This window comes from Suncus etruscus, assembly GCF_024139225.1.
Source record: "Suncus etruscus isolate mSunEtr1 chromosome X unlocalized genomic scaffold, mSunEtr1.pri.cur SUPER_X_unloc_5, whole genome shotgun sequence".
In the NCBI taxonomy this organism is placed as follows: domain Eukaryota; kingdom Metazoa; phylum Chordata; class Mammalia; order Eulipotyphla; family Soricidae; genus Suncus; species Suncus etruscus.
The window spans coordinates 381628-405673 of NW_026060325.1; the positions used below are offsets into that span (position 1 = coordinate 381628).

A 24046-nucleotide genomic window follows, 5' to 3' on the forward strand; every position below is an offset into this window, starting at 1 on the left:
CCCACTTGTCTCTTTTCTCTCTCCTCTTGTGTCTCTTTTCTCTCTCTCTCACTTGTGTCTCTCCTCTCACTTGTGTCTCTTGTCTGTTCTCTCTCTGAAGAAAAGAAAGAGAAAAAAAGAAAAGAAAAAGCGAAAATGTAGGTTTTGGCGAGAAACTCCCAAATGCAGACACGGGTCACACACATCCTGGTTTTTATAAAGCGTGTTGGCTTTTAGGAAAACTTGGGATTCGAACCCACGTCCTTCTGCATGCGAGGTAAACGCCCTGCCTCCATGCCATCTCTCTGGCCCCCCAAAAATCATATTTTTCTAACTTAGCATCTCTCCAGTCAACCTGGGTGGAAACTATTTCAGGGAAAGCTTTCTCTCCTTCCCCTCGGCCTGGCAGGCAGCTTTCTCTGTCTGTCTCTCACTGTCTCTGTCTCTCTTCTTGTAATTTTATTTCCTGGGGAGGAGTCGTGGCCCTGAACCCCTTCTTTTTTTTTGTGCTCAGAACATGGCGGCCTTCGCCTTCCCTGACGTGGCCGTGAGCTTCTCCCCCAAAGAGTGGCCATGCCTGGATGTCTCTCAGAGGAATCTCTCCAGAGACGTATGGGGTGACAGGGAGCAGCCGAAATTTGGGGTTCAACGGGTAACATTGACCCTTCCGTTTCTGACCCCTACAAACCTTGACGTCATTTCTTAGATGAAATAAATCATAAATCCTTCCTTTTACTGATTTGGAATTTTGGGCCACACCCGGCAGCACTCAAGGGTTACTCCTGGCTCTGCGTTCTCAGAAATCACTTCTTCCAGGCTCGGGGGGGGGACCCTATGGGATGCTGGGAATCGAACTCAGCTCCCTACTAATGTGCTATCTTTCCCCCCCACCAACTTTTTTTTTTATTTTGTTTTGGTTTGGTTTTGGGTCACACCGGGTGACACTCAGGGGTTCCTCCCGGCTCCGCACTCAGAAATCACCTCTGGCAGGCTGGGGGACCTGCGTGGGACCTGGTGCCCCCCCCCCCCCAGGCATGTCAGTATGGAATGGCCGCTGCCTAGGACTGAGGAAGAAGTTGAAACTGTACTTTGATGGAAATTCGCCAGCCAGAGATGGTTGGGGGAAGAAGGAAGAAATGAAGGAGAGGAAAGAAGGAAGGAAGGGAGGGAGGGAGGAAGGGAAGAAAGAGAGAAAGAAGGAAGAAGGAAAGGAAGGAAGAAGGAAAGGAGGGAAAGGAAGGAAGGAAGGAAGGAAAGAAAAAGACAGAAAAAAGAAAGAAAAGGAAGAAAGGGAAAGGAAAGGAAAGAGAAAAAGAAAGGAAAAAAGAGAAAGAAAAGGAAGACAAGAAAGAAGAAAAAAGGAAGGAAAGAAAGAAAATGAAAAAGGAAAGGACAAATGAAAGAAAGGAAAGGTGAGAAAGAAAAGAGAAAGGAAGGAAAGACAAGGAAGAAAAAGAAAGAAAAAAGGGAGGAAAGAAAGAAAAGGAAGGAAAGGAAAGAGAAAGAAAGGAAAGAGAAAAAGAAAAGAAAGAAAAGGAAGGAAAGAAGAAAAAAGGAAGGAAAGAAAGAAAATGAAAAAGGAAAGGACAAAGAAAGGAAAAGTGAGAAAGAAAAAAGAAAGGAAAAGAAAGAAAAAAGGAAGGAAAAGGAGAAAAAGAAAGGAAGGAAAGAAATAGAAAAGGAAGGAAAGAAAGAAAATGAAAAAGGAAAGGACAAATGAAAGAAAGGAAAGGTGAGAAAGAAAAGAGAAAGGAAGGAAAGACAAGGAAGGAAAAGAAAGAAAAAAGGAAGGAAAGAAAGAGAAAAGGAAAGGAAGGACAGAAATAGAAAGAAAAGAGAAAAAGAAAAAAAAAAGAAAGAAAGAAGAGAGGGCCGGAGAGCTAGCATGGAGATAAGAGCATTTGCCTCGCATGCATGCAGAAGGACGATGGTTCGAATCCCGGCATCCCATAGGGCCTGCCGGGACCGATTTCTGAGCGCAGAGCCAGGAGGAAGCCCTGAGCGCCGCCGGCTATGACCCATAAAACCAAAAACCAAAAAATAAAAAGATATAAACGATCCAATCTGGCGCAGACCATTGGGAGTGACAGCCCGGTACCGAAAACCATCCTTTATTTCAAGTACAAACGATTCCGAGATGCTGGGCAACGGCCTTGTCTGCTGGTGGTGCAGAGAGGCTGCCCAGAGCCTGCAATGGGTGGGGGGGACCCTGCGGACCCCCGGCTGTGCCCGGAGGGCCCCAGGGCGCCGTGGCAGTGTCCCCCCCAAGCCAGGAGGCCCCCCAACTGGCCCCGTGCTCAGGGACCCACATACCGGCCCCTCAAGGCAGCCGAACAAAGTAGCGTCCACTGTGGGTGGGTCGAGGCCGAAGGACGCTGACCGTCCCTACTTCTGCCAGGCCCGGCCTGGGTTTGTTCTTCGTCCCCCTGTCCCCCTCTTTTGGGACAGGCGGACACACACACACACACGCAAACACACACACACAAAACATTCAACAAACTCTGCCCGATGTCCACGCTGAATAAATAAAACATCGCTGGTGGCGGCGGTGGACAGACCAGTCCCGAGTCCGACGACAACGGGGTGCGAAGGAAGGCACGGTGGGTGGGTGGGTGGCCCCGGGGGAGGCTCAGGACGGAGGCAGGTCCTCGTCGTCCTCGTCTTCTTCGTCCTCGTCCTCGTCCTCCTCCTCGCTGTTGTACTGGTACAAGTCCACGTCGCTCAGTGGACACGGGGACTCGAAGAAGGGGCGCTGGGCGAGGGCGGGCCGCAGGGGGCTCAGCTTCTGGTCCACGGGGGTCAGCTCCGCGTCGTACCTGTGGGGGGGACAGGCGGGGTGGACGGTGGAGGGGAGGACGGCGTGACCCTCAAAACACGAGGCGTCCATCCTCACGTCCCTGCGGCCCTGGGCGTAGTGGACACTCGGCGCTGCGGATGTTGTGTGTCCACAATGGGGTGTCCCCTGTAGTCCGAGAGGGATACGGAGCCCGCCTTGCTGGCCCAGGGGTCCACGGCCCCCCACGGCCCCCCACGGTCCCCCACGGTCCACTCACCCGTCGTCCCAGGGGTCAGTGGCAGCCTCCTCGGCCACCAGAATGTCGTATTCCTCGGCGGCGTACTTCTCCCAGTCCGAGAGTTCGGGGCCGTCGCTGTCACTGTCCTGCGTGGCGGGGTGGGGGGGAAACGGGCACAAGGGGGTCTTTTGGGGGGGCGCCGGGATTCGAACCCACGTCCTTCTCCGCACGCGAGGCAAATGCCGTACCGCGGCACTATCTCTCCGGCCCCTGTGGTGAGCTTTGGCCTTGCATGAGGCTGACCTTGGGCAGACCTGGGTTTGATCTCTCTTCTCTCTCTCTCTCTCTCTCTCGCTCTCTCTCCTGGGTTTAATCTCTCTTCTGTCTCTCTCTCTTTCTCCTGGGTTTAATCTCTGTCTGTGGGTTTAATCTCTTGTCTCTCTCTCCCTCCTGGGTTTAATCTCTCTTCTGTCTTTGTCTCCTGGGTTTGATCTCTCTTCTCTCTCTCTCTCTGTCTCTCCTGGGTTTAATCTAGCTTCTCTCTCTCTCTCTCTCTCTCTCTCTCTCTCTGTGTCTCTCTCCCTCCCTCTCTCTCTCTTCCTGGGTTTAATCTCTCTTCTGTCTGTCTCTCTCTCTCTCTCCTGGGTTTAATCTCTTCTGTCTCTCTCTCCCCTCTCTCTCTCTTGGGTTTAATCTAGCTTCTCTCTCTCCCGTTCAATCTCTCTTCTGTCTCCCTCTCCTCTCTCTCCTGGCTCTAATCTCTGTCTGTGGGTTTAATCTCTCTTCTCTCTCTGTCTCCTGGATTTAATCTGTCTTCTCTCTCCCTCCTGGGTTTAATCTCTCTTCTGTCTCTCTGTCTCTTGGGTTTAATCTCTCTTCTCTGTCTCTCTGTCTCTCCTGGGTTTAATCTCTGTCTGTGGGTTTAATCTCTCTCCTGTCTCTTTCTCTCTCTCTCCCCTCTCTCTCCTGGGTTTAATCTCTGTCTGTGGGTTTAATCTCTCTTCTGTCTGTCTCTCTCTCTCTCCCGGGTTTAATCTCTGTGGGTTTAATCTGTTCTGTCTGTCTGTCTGTCTGTCTCTCTCCTGGGTTTAATCTCTCTTCTGTCTGTCTGTCTCTCTCTCTCTCCTGGGTTTAATCTAGCTTCTCATTCTCTCTCTCTGTCTCTCATGGGTTTAATCTCTGTGGGTTTAATCTCTTTTCTGTTTGTCTCTCTCTCTCTCTCTCTCCTGAGTTTAATCTCTCTTCTCTCTCTCCCCCCACTGGGTTTAATCTCTGTCTGTGGGTTTAATCTCTCTTCTGTCTCTCTCTCTCTCTCTCTCCCCCCTCTCTCTCCTGGGTTTAATCTAGTTTCTCTCTCTCTCTCTCTTTCGTGGGTTTAATCTCTCTTTGTCTCTCTTCTGGGTTTAATCTCTGTCTATGGGTTTAATCTCTCTTCTTTCTCTCTCCTCTCTCCTGTGTTTAATCTAGCTTCTGTCTCTCTCTCTCCTGGGTTTAATCTCTCTTCTCTCTCTCTTTCTCTCCTGGGTTTAATCTTTCTCTCTCTCCTCTCTCTCTCCCGGGTTTAATCTCTGTGGGTTTAATCTGTTCTGTCTGTCTGTCTGTCTGTCTCTCTCCTGGGTTTAATCTCTCTTCTGTCTGTCTCTTTCTCTCTCTCTCTCTCTCCTGGGTTTAATCTCTATCTGTGGGTTTAATCTCTCTTCTGTCTGTCTCTCTCTCTCCCCTCTCTCCTGGGTTTAATCTAGCTTCTCTCTCATTCTCTCTCTCTGTCTCTCATGGGTTTAATCTCTGTGGGTTTAATCTCTTTTCTGTTTGTCTCTCTCTCTCTCTCCTGAGTTTAATCTCTCTTCTCTCTCTCCCCCCCCTGGGTTTAATCTCTGTCTGTGGGTTTAATCTCTCTTCTGTCTCTCTCTCTCTCTCTTCCCCCTCTCTCTCCTGGGTTTAATCTAGTTTCTCTCTCTCTCTTTTGTGGGTTTAATCTCTCTTTGTCTCTCTTCTGGGTTTAATCTCTGTCTATGGGTTTAATCTCTCTTCTTTCTCTCTCCTCTCTCCTGTGTTTAATCTAGCTTCTGTCTCTCTCTCTCCTGGGTTTAATCTCTGTGGGTTTAATATCTCTCTCTCTCTCTCCTGGGTTTAATCTCTCTTCTCTCTCTCTTTCTCTCCTGGGTTTAATCTTTCTCTCTCTCCTCTCTCTCTCCTGGGTTTAATCTCTGTCTGTGGGTTTAATCTCTCTTCTGTCTCTCTCTCTCCTGGGTTTAATCTCTGTTCTCTGTCTCTCTCTCTCTCTCCTGGGTTTAATCTCTCTTCTCTCTCTCTCCTCTTTCTCTCTCCTCTCTCTCCCGGGTTTAATCTCTGTCTGTGAGTTTACTCTCTCTCTCTTCTCTCTCCTGGGTTTAATCTCTCTTCTGTTTCTCTCTCTTTCTCTCCCCTCTCTCTCCCCTGGGTTTAATCTGTCTGTGGGTTTAATCTCTCTTCTGTCTGTCTGTCTGTCTCTCTCCTCTCTCCCTCCGTCCCTCTCCCTCTCCTCCCTTCAGCTTCTACAGCGCACAGATACAGACACACACACACACACACACACACACACACACCCTGGACACCACTGGTGGCCCCTGTGGCCGCCCCGCCGCCTACCCTGAGCAGCGAGGCCTGCTCCTTCTGCTCGTGGTCCAGGTACTTCTCGATGTTGAAGAAGGTGTCGAAGAAGAGGCCGGCCAGCTTGCACCTCTTCAGGTCGCGTAGGGTGATCTTGCCTGCGGGGGGGGGGGTACACGGGGTCACGGGGGGAGACACGGGGTCACGGGGGGAGACACGGGGTCACGGGACGGTCCCACGCACCGCCACGGCAAGATCCCCTCAGACAGGGCTGATCGGGGGCCTTCGGGTGGACACACACCAATGTCCGGCCACGCAGTGACCATCACGGGCCGGGAGGGGGGGACAGCACCACGGCAAGGCCGGGACATCTGGACACAGGACACGCCACGTGTCCCCCCACGCCCGCTGCGGCGGCGTCCTACCTTCGGCCTGCGGCTTCACCAGGTCCAGCATCTGGCACAGGCAGTCCTCGAAGGGCAGCGCCTCGATGGCCATGCTGTCCAGCCGGCGGCACTGCTCCTCGTAGAAGTGCTCCAGCTCGAACATGGACAGCACGCCGTCCCCGTCCAGGTCCATGCAGCGGAACCAGTACTCGATGCTGCGGGAGTGGGGGACAGGCCTTTTTTCCTCTTTTATTTATTTATTCCTTTGGTCTTGGGGTCCCACCCGGCGGCGCTCAGGGGTACCTCCTGGCTCTGTGCTCAGAAATCGCTCCTGCCAGGCTCGGGGGGACCATAGGGACTGCCGGGATTCGAACCACCGGCCTTCTGCATGCGAGGCCAACGCCTTACCTCCGTGCTATCTCTCCAGCCCCAGTTACCTACCTGGTCGGGGTCTTCTTGTCTTCTTCGGAGATGAGGAACCAGACAAAGTCGGCGTAGCTGATCTTCCCTTCCTTCTGGACCTTCTTACCCCTGGTGCCGGGGGTCGGGCGGATAAAGAGGTCACAGGTCAGAGGCCGAAGGTCAGAGCTGCCCTGAGGACCCCCCAGGTTTTCCCTCACAGCCTCAGCCTGGTCAGACAAAGATAAACACGCAGCGAGTCGTGGGACCAGGCGTGTCCTCTGGCCAGAGCCTCACGCCACTAACACAGACCCACTGGGGGTCCTTGGGGAAAAGTGGGGAGGGGGCCCTACCGTGTCACGGCCCCGGAGAAGATCCTCTCGATCATCCTGGTGGAGATGGCTGCAAGGGGGGAGACGTAAGGAGACGGGGTGAGGCCGGGCGGTCCGGGGAAGACAGAATTCGGGACACACACGCACAACGCCTTGCTGGCATGCAGAAGGACGGTGGTTCGAATCCCGGCGTCCCATAGCGTCCCCCCCACCTTGGAGCCTGCCAGGAGCGATTTCTGAGCGGAGAGCCAGGAGGAAACCCTGAAAAAAGCTGGGTGTGACCCAAAAACCAATAAAGAAAGAAAGAAAGAAAGAAAGAAAGAAAGAAAGAAAGGAAGGAAGGAAGGAAGGAAGGAAGGAAGGAAGGAAGGAAGGAAGGAAGGAAGGAAGGAAGGAAGGGAGAAAGAAAGAGAGAGCGAGAAAGAGAGAAAGAAAGAAAGAGAGAGTGAAAGAAAGAAAGAAAGAAAGAAAGAAAGAAAGAAAGAAAGAAAGAAAGAAAGAAAGAAAGAAAAAGACAGAAAGAAAGGGAAAAGACAGAAAGGAGAAAGAAAGAAAGAAAGAAAGAAAGAAAGAAAGAAAGAAAGAAAGAAAGAAAGAAAGAAAGAAAGAAAAAGACAGAAAGAAAGGGAAAAGACAGAAAGGAGAAAGAAAGAAAGAAAGAGAGAGCGAGAGAGAGAAAGAGAGAAAGAAAGAAAGAAAGAAAGAGGGGCCGGGCGGTGGCGCTGGAGGTAAGGTGCCTGCCTTGCCTGCGCTAACCTAGGACGGACCGCGGTTCGATCCCCCGGCGTCCCATATGGTCCCCCAAGAAGCCAGGAGCAACTTCTGAGCGCATAGCCAGGAGTAACCCCTGAGCGTCACAGGGTGTGGCCCAAAAACCAAAAAAAAAAAAAAAAAAAAAAAAAAAAAAAAAGAAAGAAAGAAAGAAAGAAAGAAAGAAAGAAAGAAAGAAAGAAAGAAAGAAAGAAAGAAAGAAAGAAAGAAAGGAAGGAAGGAAGGAAGGAAGGAAGGAAGGAAGGAAGAATAACTGGCCACCACCGTCCTGTCCACAGAGCTGAAGGCACCGAAGGGACAGCCATGGGCCAAAGCTGGCCCCTATTTTTATTTATTTATTTTTCTTTTGGGTGGGGGGCCACATCCGTGGGCGCTCAGGGGTCCCTCCCGGCTCTGGGCTCAGAAATAGCTCCTGGCAGGCACCGGGGGAATTCTACGGGATGCCGAGGATCGAACCCGGGCCTGTATCATATCATTCCTTCCAGAGATCGACTGTTGTTCCTGGTATTAGGAGCGAAGAAAAAAAAAACATCTGGAATAGATAGATCTCCGAATAATGGCAGAAGGAAACACCAGCACACCCCGGTGTCCCCCCCACCCTGGCCTACCGTGGTCGTTGTGCCGGGCGAGGTCCTGCGCGTCGATGAAGAGGTCGTGGTCCGTGTCCAGCTCCCAGAACTTGCAGTAGATGACGTAAAAGTGCTCGTAGGAGAAGAAGTCCGTCAGCTGGTTGATGTCCGACTCCTGCTCCAGGAGGGCCACGTTCTACGGCACAGACGGACCGGCCGTCACGGTGGGAGCGGGTGGGTGGGGGAAAGGGGAGAAACTCCAGGACGGCCTGGAGGTGAGGCGTCTGCCTCGCATGCAGGAGGTCGGTGGTTCGAATCCCGGCATCCCACAGCGTCCCCCCTTTGAGCCTGTCAGGAGCGATTTCGGAGCGCGGAGCCAGGAGGGACCCCTGAGCGCCGCCGGGTGTGAGCCCAAGACCAAAGAAATAAGTAGATAAAAGAGGAAAAAAAAGAAGGAAAATGGGAGAGATGAGAAAAAAAAGGAAAAGGAAGACATGAAAGGAGAAAAGAAAAAATATGGAAGAAACAAGGGAAAAAAGATGGGAAAGGAAGGAAAGCCAAAAAACAGGGAAGGAAAAAGAAAATGTAGAAGACAAGAAAGGAAAAATAGAAAGATAGAGGAGACAAGACTTAAAAAAAAAACAAATTGAAAAAAAGACAAAAGAAAAGAAAGAAAAGCAAAAATATAGAAAAATATAGAAGAGAAAAGAAGAAAACTGGGAGAGATGAGAAAAAAAGGAAAAGGAAGACATGAAAGGAGAAAAGAAAAAATATGGAAGAAACAAGGAAAAAGTACAATAGGAAAGATGAGGAGAAAAGAGGAGGGTGAAGAAAAGATGGGAAAGAATGGAAAGCCAAAAACAGGGAAGGAAAAAGAAAATGTAGAAGAGAAGAAAGGAAAAATAGAAAGATAGAGGAGACAAGACTTAAAAAAAAACAAATTGAAAAAAAGACAAAAGAAAAGAAAGAAAAGCAAAAATAAAGAAAAATCATAGAAGAGGAAAGAAGAAAAATGGGAGAGATGAGGGAAGAAAAGGGAAAGGAAGACATGAACGGAGAAAAGAAAAAATCTGGAACAAGGAAAAAAAAAGATGGGAAAGAAAGGAAAGCCAAAAAACAGGGAAGGAAAAAGAAAATGCGGAAGAGGAGAAAGGAAAAACAGAGAGGAAGATAGAGGAGACAAGAATGAAAAAAAAACAAATTGAAAAAAAAAGACAAAAGAAGAGAAAGAAAAGCAAAAATAAAGAAAATGAGAAAAGAAAGGGGGGGATGAAGAAAAAAAGACGGGAAAGAAAGGAAAGCCAAAAAGGAGAAGGAGAAAGAAAATACAGAAGGTAAGAAAGGAGGCCAGAGAGATAGCAGAAGGACGACGCGCGTGTCCAGGGCTGTGTCCAGGGCCGTGTCCACGCCGCGCTCACCTGGAGGAAAGAGCTTCTCCGCAGCTCGGCGCAGGTGATCCTGCCGGACCACGACCTGTTCACCGTGTAGAATATTCTTTGGATCACCTGCGGGCAGGGGAGGCCTTGGTCAGCCCTGTGGGGTCCCCCCAGGGGCCAGGAGGACAGAGGTGGCCGGCTCTGGGCCCCCCAAAAAAGACAGGGACGTCGTGAGGGGCCTGAGCTGGACTGGACAGCAGCCGCAGCTGACTGCATGGCCACCAGAGGGTGCTGACGGAGCGGGAATGGATTTCTTCCATTAGAGTTTTTTTGGGGGGGTCCCTAGGGGTCGCCAGGATTCGAACCCTTGTCCTTCTGCGTGCAAGGACAAGGCCCGACCTCCGTGGACATCTCTCCCAGCCCCTTCCTTTTCAAGTTTTTTTGTCGCTTTCCCCCCATTTCTGTTCTGGGCCTTTGGGGGGGGGGACAGTGTCCTTGTCTGAGTGTTTCTCCCTGCTGGACCCCTAGATTTGCTCTGGTCAGCGGCACCCGCTGCCCGGGACGCCCCGATGTCCGGGGTGGGCCTTCACCGCCGCAGCAAGGTCCGTTTGCGCTGGCTACGGACGTGGACAGGAGTGGACGGGGCTCGCAGTCCCCCCGAAGCCCTCAGCTGACGTACAAGGACACGGGAAGAGGCCCATGTCCATGCCCGTCCACTACCGGCGGCGTCATACTCACGGTGGTGATATAGCGAGAGTGGAACTCGGACGCCTCCTTCAGGAAGGACAGGCCGGGGTGCGAGTTGACCACGTCCTAGAGGCGAGGACAGAGCGTGGACGTGAGAGGTGAGGGGGGACAGCCGGCCCGCGGTCAGCATCGTGGTGGACAGAGGCCGTCGCGGCTACCTGCAGGAAGGGGACGAAGTCCTCCGGCACCAGGTAGTCGCAGCCGGGATTCATCAGCAGGTGGACGAACTTGGCGGCGTCGTCGTGGCAGCTGCGCAGGACCCTGCGGGTGGACACGCTGGACAGTCGGACACAAGCACACACACACACACACACACACGCACACGCAACAGCTCGCGGGGGCAGACGCGGGGCGGGACTCACTTTCTCCACATGGCGATGAACTTGTGGACGGACACGGAGCCCGTGCGGTCTCCCCCGGCGCCGTAGAACAGTGGACCCTTCCAGTAGAGTGGACAGCCGCAGGCCTGTGGACAGGACGGGACAGGGGGGAGCGTCTCTGAGGGAGATTCCCGGGAGGGGGGGACACTTCTGCCAGCCAGCGTCCCGGCCCCCGAAGCACGGCGCCCGCCCACTCGTCCGTCCATCCGTCCGTCCTGCCTGTTAGTGTCCATCCACAGGACGTGGACAGAGGGACCACGAGACCCGTACAAAACGGGATCCCAACGCAAACGGGGCGTGTCTGTCTGTCTGTTTGTCTGTCTACCTGTCTGGCCTGCCGGCCACCACCACGGACACCTGCAGGGCCGCAAGCAATGGCCACGGCGGCCCGGTCACTCAGCCACAGAAAAACACTGAACCCCGAAACAGAGAGACATGCAGAGGGATGTCTCTGTAGAGACCAGAAGTCAGCCTTTCGCCTTGGCACGGAGACGACAGAGACCCTTCTCCGTGCTGGACACAGATGGGGAGACTTTCTGGGTAGACTGGGGGGCGCAGGGCGCAGCTGGGGTGACTGGAGAGGGGACACTGAGGCCAGGCCACGATGGAGATGGGGGTCACACCGCCTCCTGAGGTCACACTGCTCCCCCCCCCCAAGATCACACCGGCCCGTGCGGTCAAATTGGCCCATGAGAGCCTCTGGAGAGATAGCACAGAGGCGAGGCGTTGGCCTTGCACGCAGAAGGTCGGTGGTTCAAATCCCGCTGTCCCATAGGGTCCCCCTGAGCCTGTCAGGAGCGATTTCTGAGTGTGAGCCGGGAGGAACCCCTGAGTGCTGCCGGGTGGGACCCAAAAATAAAAGGAAAGGAAAGGAAAGGAAAGGAAAGGAAAGGAAGGAAGGAAGGAAGGAAGGAAGGAAGGAAGGAAGGAAGGAAGGAAGGAAGGAAGGAAGGAAGGAAGGAAGGAAGGAAGGAAGGAAAAGAGGAAGGGAAAAGAAAGAAAGAAAGAAAGAAAAAGAGGAAGGGAAGAGAAAGAAAGAAAGAAGGAAAGGAAGGAAGGAAGGAAGAAAGGAAGAAAGAAAAAGAGGAAGGAAAGAGAAAGAAAGAAAAGAAAGGAAGGAAGGAAAGAGGAAGGAAAGAGAGAGAAAGAAAGAAAGGAAAAGAGGAAGAAAAGAGAAAGGAAGAAAGAAAGAAAGGAAGGAAGGAAGGAAGGAAGGAAGGAAGGAAAAGAGGAAGGAAAGAGAAAGAAAAAGAAAGGAAGGTAGGAAGGAAGGAAAGAGAAAGAAAGGAATGAAGGAAAGAAGAAAGAAAGAAGAAAAGAAAGAAAGGAAGGAAGGAAGAAAGGAAAAGAAGGAAAGAAAGAAAAAGAAAGGAATGAAGGAAAGAAGGAAGAAAAGAAAGAAAGGAAGGAAAAGAGGAAGGAAAGAGAAAGAAAGGAAAGAAGAAAGAAAGAAAGAAAGAAAGAAAGAAAGAAAGAAAGAAAGAAAGAAAGAAAGAGAAAGAAGAAAGAAAGAAAGAAAGGAAAAAAGAAAGAAAGAAAGAAAGGAAGGAAGGAAGGAAGGAAGAAAGAAAGAAAGAAAGAAAGAAAGAAAGAAAGAAAGAAAGAAAGAAAGAAAGAAAGAAAGAAAGAAAGAGAGAGAAAAGAAAAGAGGGGGCCGGGAGATATCATGGAGGTAAAGCGTTTGCCTTGCACGCAGGTCAGTGGTTCGAATCCCGGCATCCCATAGGGTCCCCCGAGGCTGTCAGGAGCGATTTCTGAGCGCAGAGCCAGGAGGAACCCCTGAGTGCCGCTGGGAGTGACCCAAAAACAAACAAACAAAAAAAACCCAAATTGGTCCATGAAATCATACTGGACACTGGGGTCACACTGAACCTTGACCTGTGGCCCCTGGGGGTCACAGCATGGTCACTCGGGCCTGTGACCCCCGCCGGCCCACCTTGGCCACCCGGCCCATGTCGTCCATGGTGGCCCTCTCCTGCGGGAACTCGGCGAAGGTCCTCTCGACGCGGGCGATGACCGCGTCGGTGTTGACCGTGTCCTGCGGGCGGCCTCGGGGGAAGTAGAAGGCGGGAATGTCCTGGGAGGTGGCCGCGGCGGCGGCGGGCGGCGGCTCCTCTCTCCTCCTCTGGACCTGAGGGGAGAGACGCCGTGAGACCCCCTTGGGGAGTGACCAGAGGGAGTGTCCATCTTCCTGCTGACCAGTGTTGTTAGTGGGGGGCACCCCGAGGTCTCCCCTCTCGGTGGGCAGCGGCTCCTCTCTCCTCCTCTGGATCTGAGGGGAGAGAGACGGGAAAGACGCAGTGAGACCCTCTTGGGGAGTGACCAGAGGGAGGGTCCATCTTCCTGCTGACCAGTGTTGTTAGTGGGGGGCTCTCCTCTGTACAGGGGGGACCGTCCCCCGAAGCCCTGACCTGAAGGTTTTGGGGGTGACCCCGGAGCACATCCGAGGCACACACCCCCCCCACACACACCCCTGGACACGGCTAGCAACGCGTCCAGCAGCCAAACACTGGACACCCGCGTGCGGACACGGGAGATTACAGGCCTAATCTCAGGACGGAAATAGATGCGGCCGGCGCACAGCTGCGGCCGTCCGGCCCGGCCTGGCCCTCCCCTGCCCTGCCCTCCCCTGGCATCTGCTGAGAGAGCGGGCAAGCAAGTGGACGGCGGGGGTCCCCCCCACGAGGCGGAGGATGGACAGACAGACCAGGAGGGCCCCGCAGGGTCCAGGACTGACCCAAGGCCTGGGGAAGGCAGTGACCGGTCCCTGCTCAGGTCCCCCCATGTCCGGCCACCCCAGGGCTGCTCTCACCCCTGTCCAGCAGCGTCCTGGTCACCCCCACCCAGACACCATGTCCAGCAGCCCCCCCCAGCCTGGGAAGGGAGAGGAGACAGGCACATGGGGAGGGAGAAAAGCCCCTAACCCAGACTGTATTTGCCTGGCCTGGCCCCGCCCCTTAAGGCCTAACCACGCCCCTCAAGAAAGCCCCTGGCCCCGCCCCCAGACCCAGAGCCCCGCCCGTCCTGGGACAGCCCCGCCCCTGAGATACCAGGCCCCGCCCCAGAACCCTCAGCTCCGCCTCCTCAGACACTTGGCCCCGCCCCCAGACCCTCAGCGCTGCCTCTAATGGGACGGCCCCGCCCCCTGAGGCTGCAGGCCCCGCCCACCGCCCTTCGCCTCAGCCCCGCCTCCTAGAGACGCCTGGCCCCTCCCTGACGCTCCTGGCCACGCCCCTTATGCCTCAGTCCCGCCCCTAAAGGCTTTGACCACGCCCCCGAGGCTCTGGGCCACGCCCCTCAGAGTCCCGGCTCTGCCCCCACACCCTGGTCCATCTCCCTGAGAATCTTGACCACGCCCCTGCGTCCTAACCACGCCTCCCTGAGACTCCTGACCACGCCCCCTTCTGCCTCCATGGCTTCCCCTAGCAGTAAAGAGACCCCCCCAGGCACTCTCATCTCCCCTTCCCCAGATCCCCTCGGGGCCACCTCGCAGCAGGAGGGAGACAGAGACAGCCAGAGACAGTCAGAGACAGAGACAGCGAGAGACAGAGACAGACAAACAGAAGAGGTCAGGGGGTCCCAGAAATGCCTCCCCGTGCCCAGCCCTGGAGCCCAGAGGTTGTGACATCTGGATGTCAGAGAGAAAGGGGGGGGACAGACACCCCTCAGGGGCACAGTCAGAGACAGCGAGAGACAGAGACAGACAGAGACAGCGAGAGACAGAGACAGAGAGACAAATAGAGGAGGTCAGGAGGGGTCCGAGAAATGCCTCTCCGTGCCCAGAAGTTGTGACATCTGGATGTCAGAGAGAAAGGGGGGGGGGGACAGACACCCCTCAGGGGCACAGTCAGAGACAGCGAGAGACAGAGACAGCGAGAGACAGAGACAGACAGAGATAGCGAGAGACAGAGACAGACAAACAGAAGAGGTCAGGGGGTCCCAGAAATGCCTCCCCGTGCCCAGCCCTGGAGCCCAGAGGTTGTGACATCTGGATGTCAGAGAGAAAGGGGGGGGACAGACACCCCTCAGGGGTACCGTCAGAGACAGCGAGAGACAGAGACAGACAGAGACAGACAAACAGAAGAGGTCAGGGGGTCCCAAAAGTGCCTCTCTGTGCCCAGCCCCAGAGCCCAGAGGTTGTGACATCTGGATGTCAGAGAGAAAGGGGGGGGGGACAGACACCCCTCAGCGCCGCCCCCAACCCCGCCAGTCCCTCCAGCGAAAGCCAGGACTCGAACCCACGACCCCGACCACCTGCTGGAAGGCCTTGAGCCTCTTCTTGAAGCGCGAGGGCAGCACGAAGTCGCAGCCGCGGGCCAGCGCGGCCAGCTCCTGCCGCAGGTCGGGGTCCTGGCGCAGGGACAGCTCCCGGGGTCCAGGCCCGGGTCCGAGCCCGAGTCCCAGCCTGCGGGGCTGCAGTGGACCCAGGCCCAGGCCCAGGCCCAGGGCACGGCGGGGCTCCAGCAGCTCCATGCCTGGCCGGCCGGCCGGGCAGCACATTCCATTCCGCCGGGAGGGGACGGGAGGCGAGGCCAGGCCAGGCGAGTGGACGGAGGGGAGAGGCGGGGAGGGACGGACGGAGGGAGGGAGGGAGGGAGGGCACGGGGCACATGGCGGGCAGGCGGGGAGGGGAGCGGGGAGACGGGCGGCAGGGGGAGCCCCGCACCCAGAGATCTGGGGCCTTGGGGGCCCCAAAAAAGGCAGGGGACAGGGCACGGGAGAGAGGGACAGAGAGAGACACAGAAAGAGAAAGAGACAGAAAGACAGGAGACACAAATAGAGAGAGAGACAGAAAGACAGAGAGAAAGAGAAAGAGAGGAGAGAGACAGAGAGAAAGAGAGACAGAGAAAGACAGAGAGACAGAAAGAGAAAGAGAGAGAGAGGAGAGAGACAGAGAAAAAGAGAAAGAGAGAGAGACAGAGAGACAGAAGGAGACACAAATACAGAGAGACAGAGAAAGGCAGAGACAGAGAGAAAGAGAAAGAGAGAGAGAGACAGAAGGAAACACAAATACAGAGAGAGAGACAGAGAAAGACAGAGAGAGACAGAGAAAGACAGAAAGACAGAAGGAGACACAAATACAGAGAGAGACAGAGAGAAAGAGAGAGAGAGGACGAGACAGAGAGTGACAGAGAGAAAGAGAGACAGAGAGAAAGAGAAAGAGAGAGACAGAAGGAGACACAAATACAGAGAGAGAGAGACAGAGAAAGAGAGAGAGAGAGGAGAAAGACAGAGAGAAAGAGAGAAAGAGACAGAAAGAGAGAGAGGAGACAGACAGAGACAGGAGACACAAATACAGAGAGAAAGAGAGACAGAGAAAGACAGAGACAGAGAGAAAGAGAAAGAGAGGAGACAGAGAGACAGAAGGAGACACAAATACAGAGAGAAAGAGACAGAGAAAGACAGAGAGAAAAAGACAGAGAAAGACAGAGAGAGACAGGAGACACAAATACAGAGAGAAAGAGACAGAGAGAGGAGAGAGACAAAGAGACAGAAGGAGGCACAAATACAGAGAGAAAGAGACAGAGAAAGACAGAGACAGAGAGAAAGAGAGACAGAGAAAGACAGAGAGAGACAAAGAGAAAGAAAGAGACAAAGAGAAAGAGAAAGACAGAGAGACAGACAGAGACACACAGAGAGATACACAGCGACAGAGAGAAACAGAGAGACAATGAGACAGAAAGAAACAGAGAAACAGAGACACAGACAGAGACAGACAGAAAGAGAAAAAGACAGAGAGGAGAGAGACAGAGAGAGACAGGAGACACAAACACAGAAAAAGACAGAGACAGAGAAACAGAAAGAAAGAGAAAGAGAAAGAGAGAGAAAGACAGAGAGACAGAGAGAGACACAGAGAGATAGACAGACAGCGACACAGAGAAACAGAGAGACAATGAGACAGTGAGAAACAGAGAGACAGAGAGACAGAGAGAGACAGAGACAGACACAAAAACAGAAAGAGACAGAGAGAGAAAAACAGAGAGAGGCAGAGAAAGAGACAGAGACAGAGACAGAGACAGAGAGAGCTTGGGGAAGGCAGGGCCGAGGCCAGCAGCTGTCCTGGTCCCAGGCGACCCAACCCGGGGAGTCCCTCCCGTCGGGTCCCCCAGAGCCCGCCAGGCCTGACTGCTGAGCCAGCGCGGAGCCAGCCGTGACCCCTCGGTGCCAGGCCGAGCAGAGCGCCCGCCAAGTGGCTGCTGGCCTCTCGGACTGTCCGGCCCGGTCAGCACAGAGGTGAGTGAAGACGGGGTCCCCCGGGGGGTCTGTCTGTCTGTCCGTCCGTCCATCCCAGGCGGCCTGAGAAACACACCCGGATGGCCGGAGAGACAGCACGGAGGTAGGGCGTCTGCCTCGCACGCACACGGACGGACAGCGGTTCGAATCCCGGCATCCCGCAGGGTCCCCCGAGACTGCCAGGGGCGGGTTCTCTCTCTCTGTTATTACTTTGTCCTTTCTCTCTCCGTCTCTGTCAGTCTCTGTCTCACTCTGTCTCTGTGTTTCTCTCTTTCTCTGTCTCTCTGTCTCTCTTCGTGTTTCTCTCTGTTTATCTCTCTCTGTGTCTGTCTCTCTGTCTATCTCTCTCTGGGTCTCTGTCTCTGTCTTTCTCTGTGTGTTTCTGTGTCTGTCTCTCTGTCTTTCTATCTCTCTCCTCTCTGTCTATATCTCTCTGTCTCTCTTTCTCTCTGTGTCTCTCTGTCTATCTCTGTTTCTTTGTGTCTCTGTCTCTCTGTTTATCTCTCTGTGCCTGTCTCTGTCTATCTCTCTCTGTGTCTATCTTTCTCTCTGTGTTTCTGTGTCTGTCTATCTATCTCTGTGTCTTTCTGTCTCTCTCCTCTCTGTCTATCTCTGTCTATGTCTCTCTCTGTGTCTCTCTGTCTATCTCTGTTTCTTTCTGTCTCTGTCTCTCTGTTTATCTCTGTGTGCCTGTCTCTCTGTATCTCTCTCTGTGTCTCTGTCTTTCTGTGTCTCTGTGTCTGTCTCTGTCTAGCTCTCTCTGTCTCTGTCTCTCTCCTCTTTGTTTCTGTCTATATCTCACTCTGTCTCACTCTGTCTCTGTGTTTCTCTCTCTTTCTTCGTGTTTCTCTCTGTTTATCTCTCTCTGTGTCTGTCTCTCTGTCTATCTCTCTCTGGGTCTCTGTCTATCTCTCTCTGTGTCTCTGTCTTTCTCTGTGTGTTTCTGTGTCTGTCTCTCTGTCTTTCTATCTCTCTCCTCTGTCTATATCTCTCTGTCTCTCTGTGTCTCTCTGTCTATCTCTGTTTCTTTGTGTCTCTGTCTCTCTGTTTATCTCTCTGTGACTGTCTCTGTCTATCTCTCTGTGTCTGTCTTTCTCTCTGTGTTTCTGTGTCTGTCTATCTATCTCTATGTCTTTCTGTCTCTCTCCTCTCTATCTCTGTCTATGTCTCTCTCTGTGTCTCTGTTTCTTTCTGTCTCTGTCTCTCTGTTTATCTCTGTGTGCCTGTCTCTCTGTGTCTCTGTGTCTGTCTCTGTCTAGCTCTCTCTGTCTCTGTCTCTCTCCTCTTTGTTTCTGTCTATATCTCTGTCTCTCTTTCTCTCTGTGTCTCTCTGTCTATCTCTGTTTCTTTGTGTCTGTCTCTCTGCTTATCTCTCTGTGTCTGTCTCTCTGTCTCTGTCTATCTCTCTGTATCTCTGTCTCTCTCTGTTTCTGTGTCCGTCTCTATCTATCTTTGTGTCTTTCTGTCTCTCTCTGTCTATATCTCTCTGTCTCTCTTTCTCGCTGTGTCTCTCTGTCTATCTCTATTTCTTTGTGTCTCTGTTTACCTCTCTGTGTCTGTCTCTCTGTCTCTTTCTATCTCTGTCTATATCTCTCTGTGTGTCTGTCTCTCTTTCTCTCTGTCTGTCTCTCTGTCTATCTCTGTGTCTGTCTTTCTGTCTCTCTCCATCTATATCTCTGTGTCTCTCTCTATCTCTGTATGTCTCTATTTCTCTGTCTCTCTCCATCATCACCCGTTTCTGCAAAGTCCCGCCTTTTCGAGGGGCCCCAGCACCCCGTTCTACGTTGCTACGTCCCACGGGGTCCCCCAAATCCCAGCTGCACAAACTGGTCAGAGTTGGCTGACCCGGAAGGAAGGTGGTTCGAACCCCGGCGCCCCATAAGCGACCCGGAGCCTGCCAGGGGGGTGATTTCTGAGTGAGTGAGTGAGTGCGGAGCCAGGCGTAACCCCTGAGTGCCAATCCAATTCTATATAAAATCCAATCAAATATATAAAATAAAACATCGCATAACTCGGGCTGCTGTGGCCCCCTCCCCAAAATTCTTTCTTGTGGGCCCCCCCTCCCCACCCCCCACCCCCGTCATCCTCACCCCTCGGGACTGTGGCACGCCTCTGCGGGTGCTGGATTCCAGTTGCACAGTCGCTGCAGCTGGGCCCGAGCGTGGGCGGGGAATCGTCCTTTGACAATCGGGGTACGAGGCCCGCAGAGACCTCTTGGGAGCTTGTGGAGACCTTTCAGGCTGCAGAGACGTCGAAGGCAGCAGAGACTGCGGAGACCTGGGAGGCTGCAGAAGAGACTTGGGGGGCTGCAGAGACTTCGAGGGGCGCAGCCACCGCGGGGACCCCGACGCCTGCGGAGCCTGCGGCAACCTGGGAGGCTGCAGCGGGGAGAGTGGAGGCTGCGGAGAGGGCTGGCACGGCTGCAGCCGCGCTGCGCCCCGAGGCTGCCCAGATTGTGGGGGCCCCCAGGGGGGCTGCGGGGCCGGGGCGTCGCCCCCGGGACCCCCCGTCTGGTCCAGCAGGCGCTGCAGACACGCCTGCAACAGGCGCTGCGTGCCGGGCTCGCTCAGCCAGTGCAGAAACAGCTCGTCCACCTTCTTCTGCAAGACAGGCTGCAAGCTTTTGCTGGGGGCCATCATGGCGGGCTGGGGCCTGCGCCTTGGGGGCGACGTTTGCACGCGCTTTCTGGGCCTCTCGGGGCGCCTTCGGGGTGCGAGGGGCGCTGGAGACGCAGCTCGACCCGACGCGGGTCCCAGATCCCGCGCAGGAAGCTGCTGACGGTTGCAGGCGCTGGCAGCAGCTTTCAAAACAAGCGCGCCATCTTGCCCCGTCGCGCTACTATGACGTCACCGGCCCGCGGAGCTTTCACTTCCGGGTCACTTCCGGGTTCTCGCACTTCCGGGTTCCGGAGAAAACCGATCCCGCTTTTTTTTTTTCCAGATCTTTCTTAGATCCGTTTTAAAGACTGAGGCGTCCCCACGAAAAGGGCGCTGGGCACAGTTCGAAAAAATGGGAGGGTTCAAGAGGAAAAGGCCGCGGCGCGCCGCGCATGCGCGCTGTGGGGTTGGAGGCGCGACCCCGGAAGTGAAATGGAAGGAGGCGGGCCTTTCCGCGACGCGCAAGCGCAGTTCTCGTGGTCGCGGCGCGGTTGCCATAGTAGCGGGTTGGGGCGGGGCGCGACACACGCGCCCTGTCCGGCGCATGCGCGGTTGGTGCTCAAGGCCAGCCGGGCCAATGCGATGTGTTATTGGGCGCGCGCAGGCGGTTGCTAGGATGCAGAAGAGATCTATCTATCTATCTATCTATCTATCTATCTATCTATCTATCTATCTATCTATCTATCTGTCTGTCTGTCTGTCTGTCTGTCTGTCTGTCTGTCTGTCTGTCTGTCCGTCCGTCCGTCGCGCGCAGGCGGTTGCTAGGATGCAGAAGAGATCTATCTATCTATCTATCTATCTATCTATCTGTCTGTCTGTCTGTCTGTCCGTCCGTCTATCCATCCATCCATTTTCCATCCATCCATCCATCCATCCATCTATCCATCCCTCCTACCCATCTATCCATCCATCCATCTATCTATCTGTCTGTCTGTCTTTCTGTCTATCCATCCATCCATTTTCCATTTATCCATCCATCCGTCCATCTATCTATCCATCCCTCCTACCCATCTATCCATCCATCCATCCATCCATCCATCCATCCATCCATCCATCCATCTATCTATCTATCATCTATCCATCCCTCCTACCCATCTATCTATCCATCCATCTATCTATGCATCTATCTATCCATCCATCCATCTATCTATGTATCTGTCTATCCATCTATCTATCTATCTATCTATCATCTATCCATCCCTCCTACCATCTATATATCCATCCATCCATCCATCTATCTGTCTATGTATCTATCCATTTATCCATCCATTTATCCATCCATCCATCAATTGTCTAACTATATCTATCATCTATCAATCAATTATCTATCTTTGTATCAATTATCTATGTATCTATCTATATCTATCAGTTATCTATGTATCAAGTATTTATCTATCCATCCATCCATCATCTATCTATCAGTTATCTATCAATTATGTATCTATCTATCACCTATTTGTCTATCTGTCTGTCTATCATCTATCTCTATAGATTTATTTATAGTAACATTTACTTACTTATCACAGCCCCAAATATTTTATTTCTTTGTATTTTATTTATTTGTCTGTCCATTTATATTTATTTATTTTAGCATAGCCCCAAATATTTCATTTATCTGTTTACTTACATTTATTTAGCACATCCCCAAATATTTTATTTGTTTGTTTGTTTATTTACTCATATGTATCTATCTATTCAGCACAACCCCAACTATTTTGTGGATTTATTTATATTTTTCAAATTTACTTAGCACGGCCCCAAACCATCAGCTCTTGTCTCAATATTTTAGCATTTTATGACTGCTAATTGTCTCTGCGTTTTATTTACTTCTGCAGGCATTGCTTTAGATTTAGGATTGTGGCCCCAAAAGCCCTGGTCTGTGCTCAGAAATCGCTTCTGGCAGGCTCGGGGTGGGGTTGGGGGATCATATGGGATCCTGGGGATCAAACCCCTCACCCCCCAGGCCCTTTCGGGGTCAGCTGCCTGCAAGGCAAACGGCCTCCTCCCCGCAGGCGTCTCTACTGAGATCTCTTTGGCCAAATCCTCCTTGCCTTCTCCCCTTCCCTTCGGGAATTCCTTTCTGCGAGGGAGGGAAAGGCGCAGCATTCCGAGGATGCCTGCGTCAAGGGCCTAAATGACTTTTGGCTTTCCAGCAAACAGCACTTTCTCAGCAGGCCTGCTTTATTTTGTTTTATTTTTTTTGGGGGGGGGGAATAGTAAAATAATAAAACATGAAAAGATAAGAAATGTGATTTGTTGTGAAAATAAACACACGTAATGAAAAGAAAACGATACCACAGATAAAATGACAATGTCTGAAAATAATTTCAGACAAATCAAATAATAGAAAATACACACGTCTTGTTAAAATAAATAAAACAGGGTTTTTACTAAAATTAAAAAAAAAATAGCATGGGAAAAAATAAACATTTCTATTCTTGAAATAAATAAAAATAATGAAATAGCAACGCAATTTGTTATGAAAATAGACAGAACAGCGAGTAAAAATAAAATAAAAATATGTATCTGCTAGTGAAGCAAATAGAAATCATAAAAAACTAAAATACGCATCTATTTTTCAAGTAAAATGCTATTAAAAATAATGACAATAGAATTCTTTGGAGGGAAAACATAAAAAGAGAACTCGGGTGCTGGCGGATTCAGGGTCAGTTTTAGGGGACCCAGGATTAGATTTGGGGGGCCCAGGCTTAATTTCCGGATACCCCGTGTCAGTATTGGGGGGCCCAGGGTCCACATTGTTGAACCAAGGGCCAGGATAGGGGTCGTTTGATCTGTTTGGGGGTCCCAGGGTCGGTTTTCGGGGATCCCCATGATCCTGGATTAAATTTGGGGGACCTAGGCTTAGTTTTGGGGGGCCTCATGCCAGCATTGGAAGTCCCAGGGTCCAGATTGTCGGACCCAGGGCCAGAACAGGGGACTCTTGGTTTGTGTTGGGGGGAATCCCAGGTCCAGTATTTTAGGGGACCTGGGGCCAGTGTTGGGGTTCCGGGCTGGGTTTTGGGGATCCAAAGGGGGTTCGCTGACCAGAAATGAACAAAGGCTCTGCCCGCCCCCACCCCCCCCCCAAAAAAAAGACCTGAAAAACTTTCTCTATTTCCCCTCTTCTCCCTGGCAACAAAAACTGTTCTGAAAAACTGTAGAGGAAGGAACTCAGCGCAAAGAGAGAGGTCCCAGTCCTGGTTTATTTTGTTTGTTTGTTTGTTTGTTTTGGGGTCCCACCTGACAGCGCTCAGGGGTTACTCCTAGCTCTGCGCTCAGAAATCACTCCGGGCAGGTTTTGGGGATCCTATGGGATGCCGGGATTCGAACCACCGTCCTTCTGCTTGCGAGGCAAACGCCCTACCTCCATGCTATCTCTCTGGCCCCAATTCCCGGTTCTGTGAAAGTGTTGGGGACCCCTCTTGGCCTCTTCCCAGGCCCATTTTTTTGCAGACTGACGCATGGACACAGCAAGAGGAGAAAAATCTACGTTGGTGAGTGGGTGGGAGGGAGGGAGGGAAAGTGGGGACACTCTTGGTGGGAAATGTACCCCAGAAAACTTGGCTGGACTTTGTATGACTTTGATTCAGCCATGAAGGACTTTATCTGGGGGGGAAATAAATTTTATTCTAAATAGCCTTTGTGACCACCACGGTGTTTAAAATAAATGGGGGGAAAAGGAGAAAGAGGAAGAAGAAGAAAGAAAGAAAGAAAGAAAGAAAGAAAGAAAGAAAGAAAGAAAGAAAGAAAGAAAGAAAGAAAGAAAGAAAGAAAGAAAGAAAGAAAGAAAGAAAGAAAGAAAGGAAGGAAGGAAGGAAGGAAGGAAGGAAGGAAGGAAGAGGAAAGAGAAAGGAAAGAAAGAAAAGAAAGAAAGAAAGAGGAAAGAGAAAGAAAGAAAGAAGGAAGGAAGGAAAGAAAGAAGGAAAGAAAGAAAGAAGGAAAGAGAAAGAAAGAAAGAGGAAAGAGAAAGAAAGAAGAAAGAAAGAAAGAAAGAGGAAAGAGAAAGAAAGAAAGAAGAAAGAAAGAAAGAGGAAAGAGAAAGAAAGAAAGAAGAAAGAAAGAAGGAAAGAAAGAAAGAAAGAAAGAAAGAAAGAAAGAAAGAAAGAAAGAAAGAAAGAAAGAAAGAAAGAAAGGAAAAAGAAGGAGGAGGAGGAGAAGGAAAGCTGAGAGTATTTACCTTGCACACTGCCAACCCGGGTTCGAGCCCTGGCATCCCATAGGGTCCCCCCCCCCACCGAGCCTGCCAGGAGCAATCCCCGAGGACTGCCCTGTACGGTCCCCCAAAACAAAAACAAAACAAACAGGCAAAACGTGAATGGGGAAAGAGACAGAGAGACAGAAAGAGACAGCTTGTCTCTTTGCCAAGAGGCAAAAAAAAAAATGTCCCTCAGTTTCTCCAAAGTGTCTTCAGGGTTTTCCTCCTGGCTCTGCGCTCAGAAATGGCTCCTGGCAGCTTCGGGGGGGCCCTAAGGGATACTGGGGGATTCGAACCTGGGTCACCGCGTGCAGGGCCAACGCCCTACTGTTGTGCTATCTCTCCAGCCCCCCGAAATATATATAATATATTTGTTTCTATTAGATAATAGATAGCACTCCAAATCTTGCAGATTTTA

The 24046-nt window shown here is 52.0% G+C and overlaps 1 protein-coding gene across 1 annotated transcript; it reads right to left on the reverse strand.

Annotated features, from left to right (window-relative positions):
- Positions 1 to 2608: 2608 nt before the first annotated feature.
- Positions 2609 to 19415, reverse strand: PPP2R3B (protein phosphatase 2 regulatory subunit B''beta). Its single transcript, XM_049767831.1, has 13 exons — positions 18867 to 19415; positions 12479 to 12673; positions 10525 to 10628; positions 10321 to 10423; positions 10154 to 10228; positions 9458 to 9544; positions 8079 to 8235; positions 6721 to 6769; positions 6410 to 6499; positions 6008 to 6183; positions 5622 to 5740; positions 3033 to 3139; positions 2609 to 2795 (listed from the first exon to the last, which is right to left on the reverse strand). Exons 1-13 carry the CDS (start codon positions 19413 to 19415, stop codon positions 2609 to 2611), a joined length of 1998 nt encoding a protein of 665 aa, XP_049623788.1.
- Positions 19416 to 24046: the final 4631 nt, after the last annotated feature.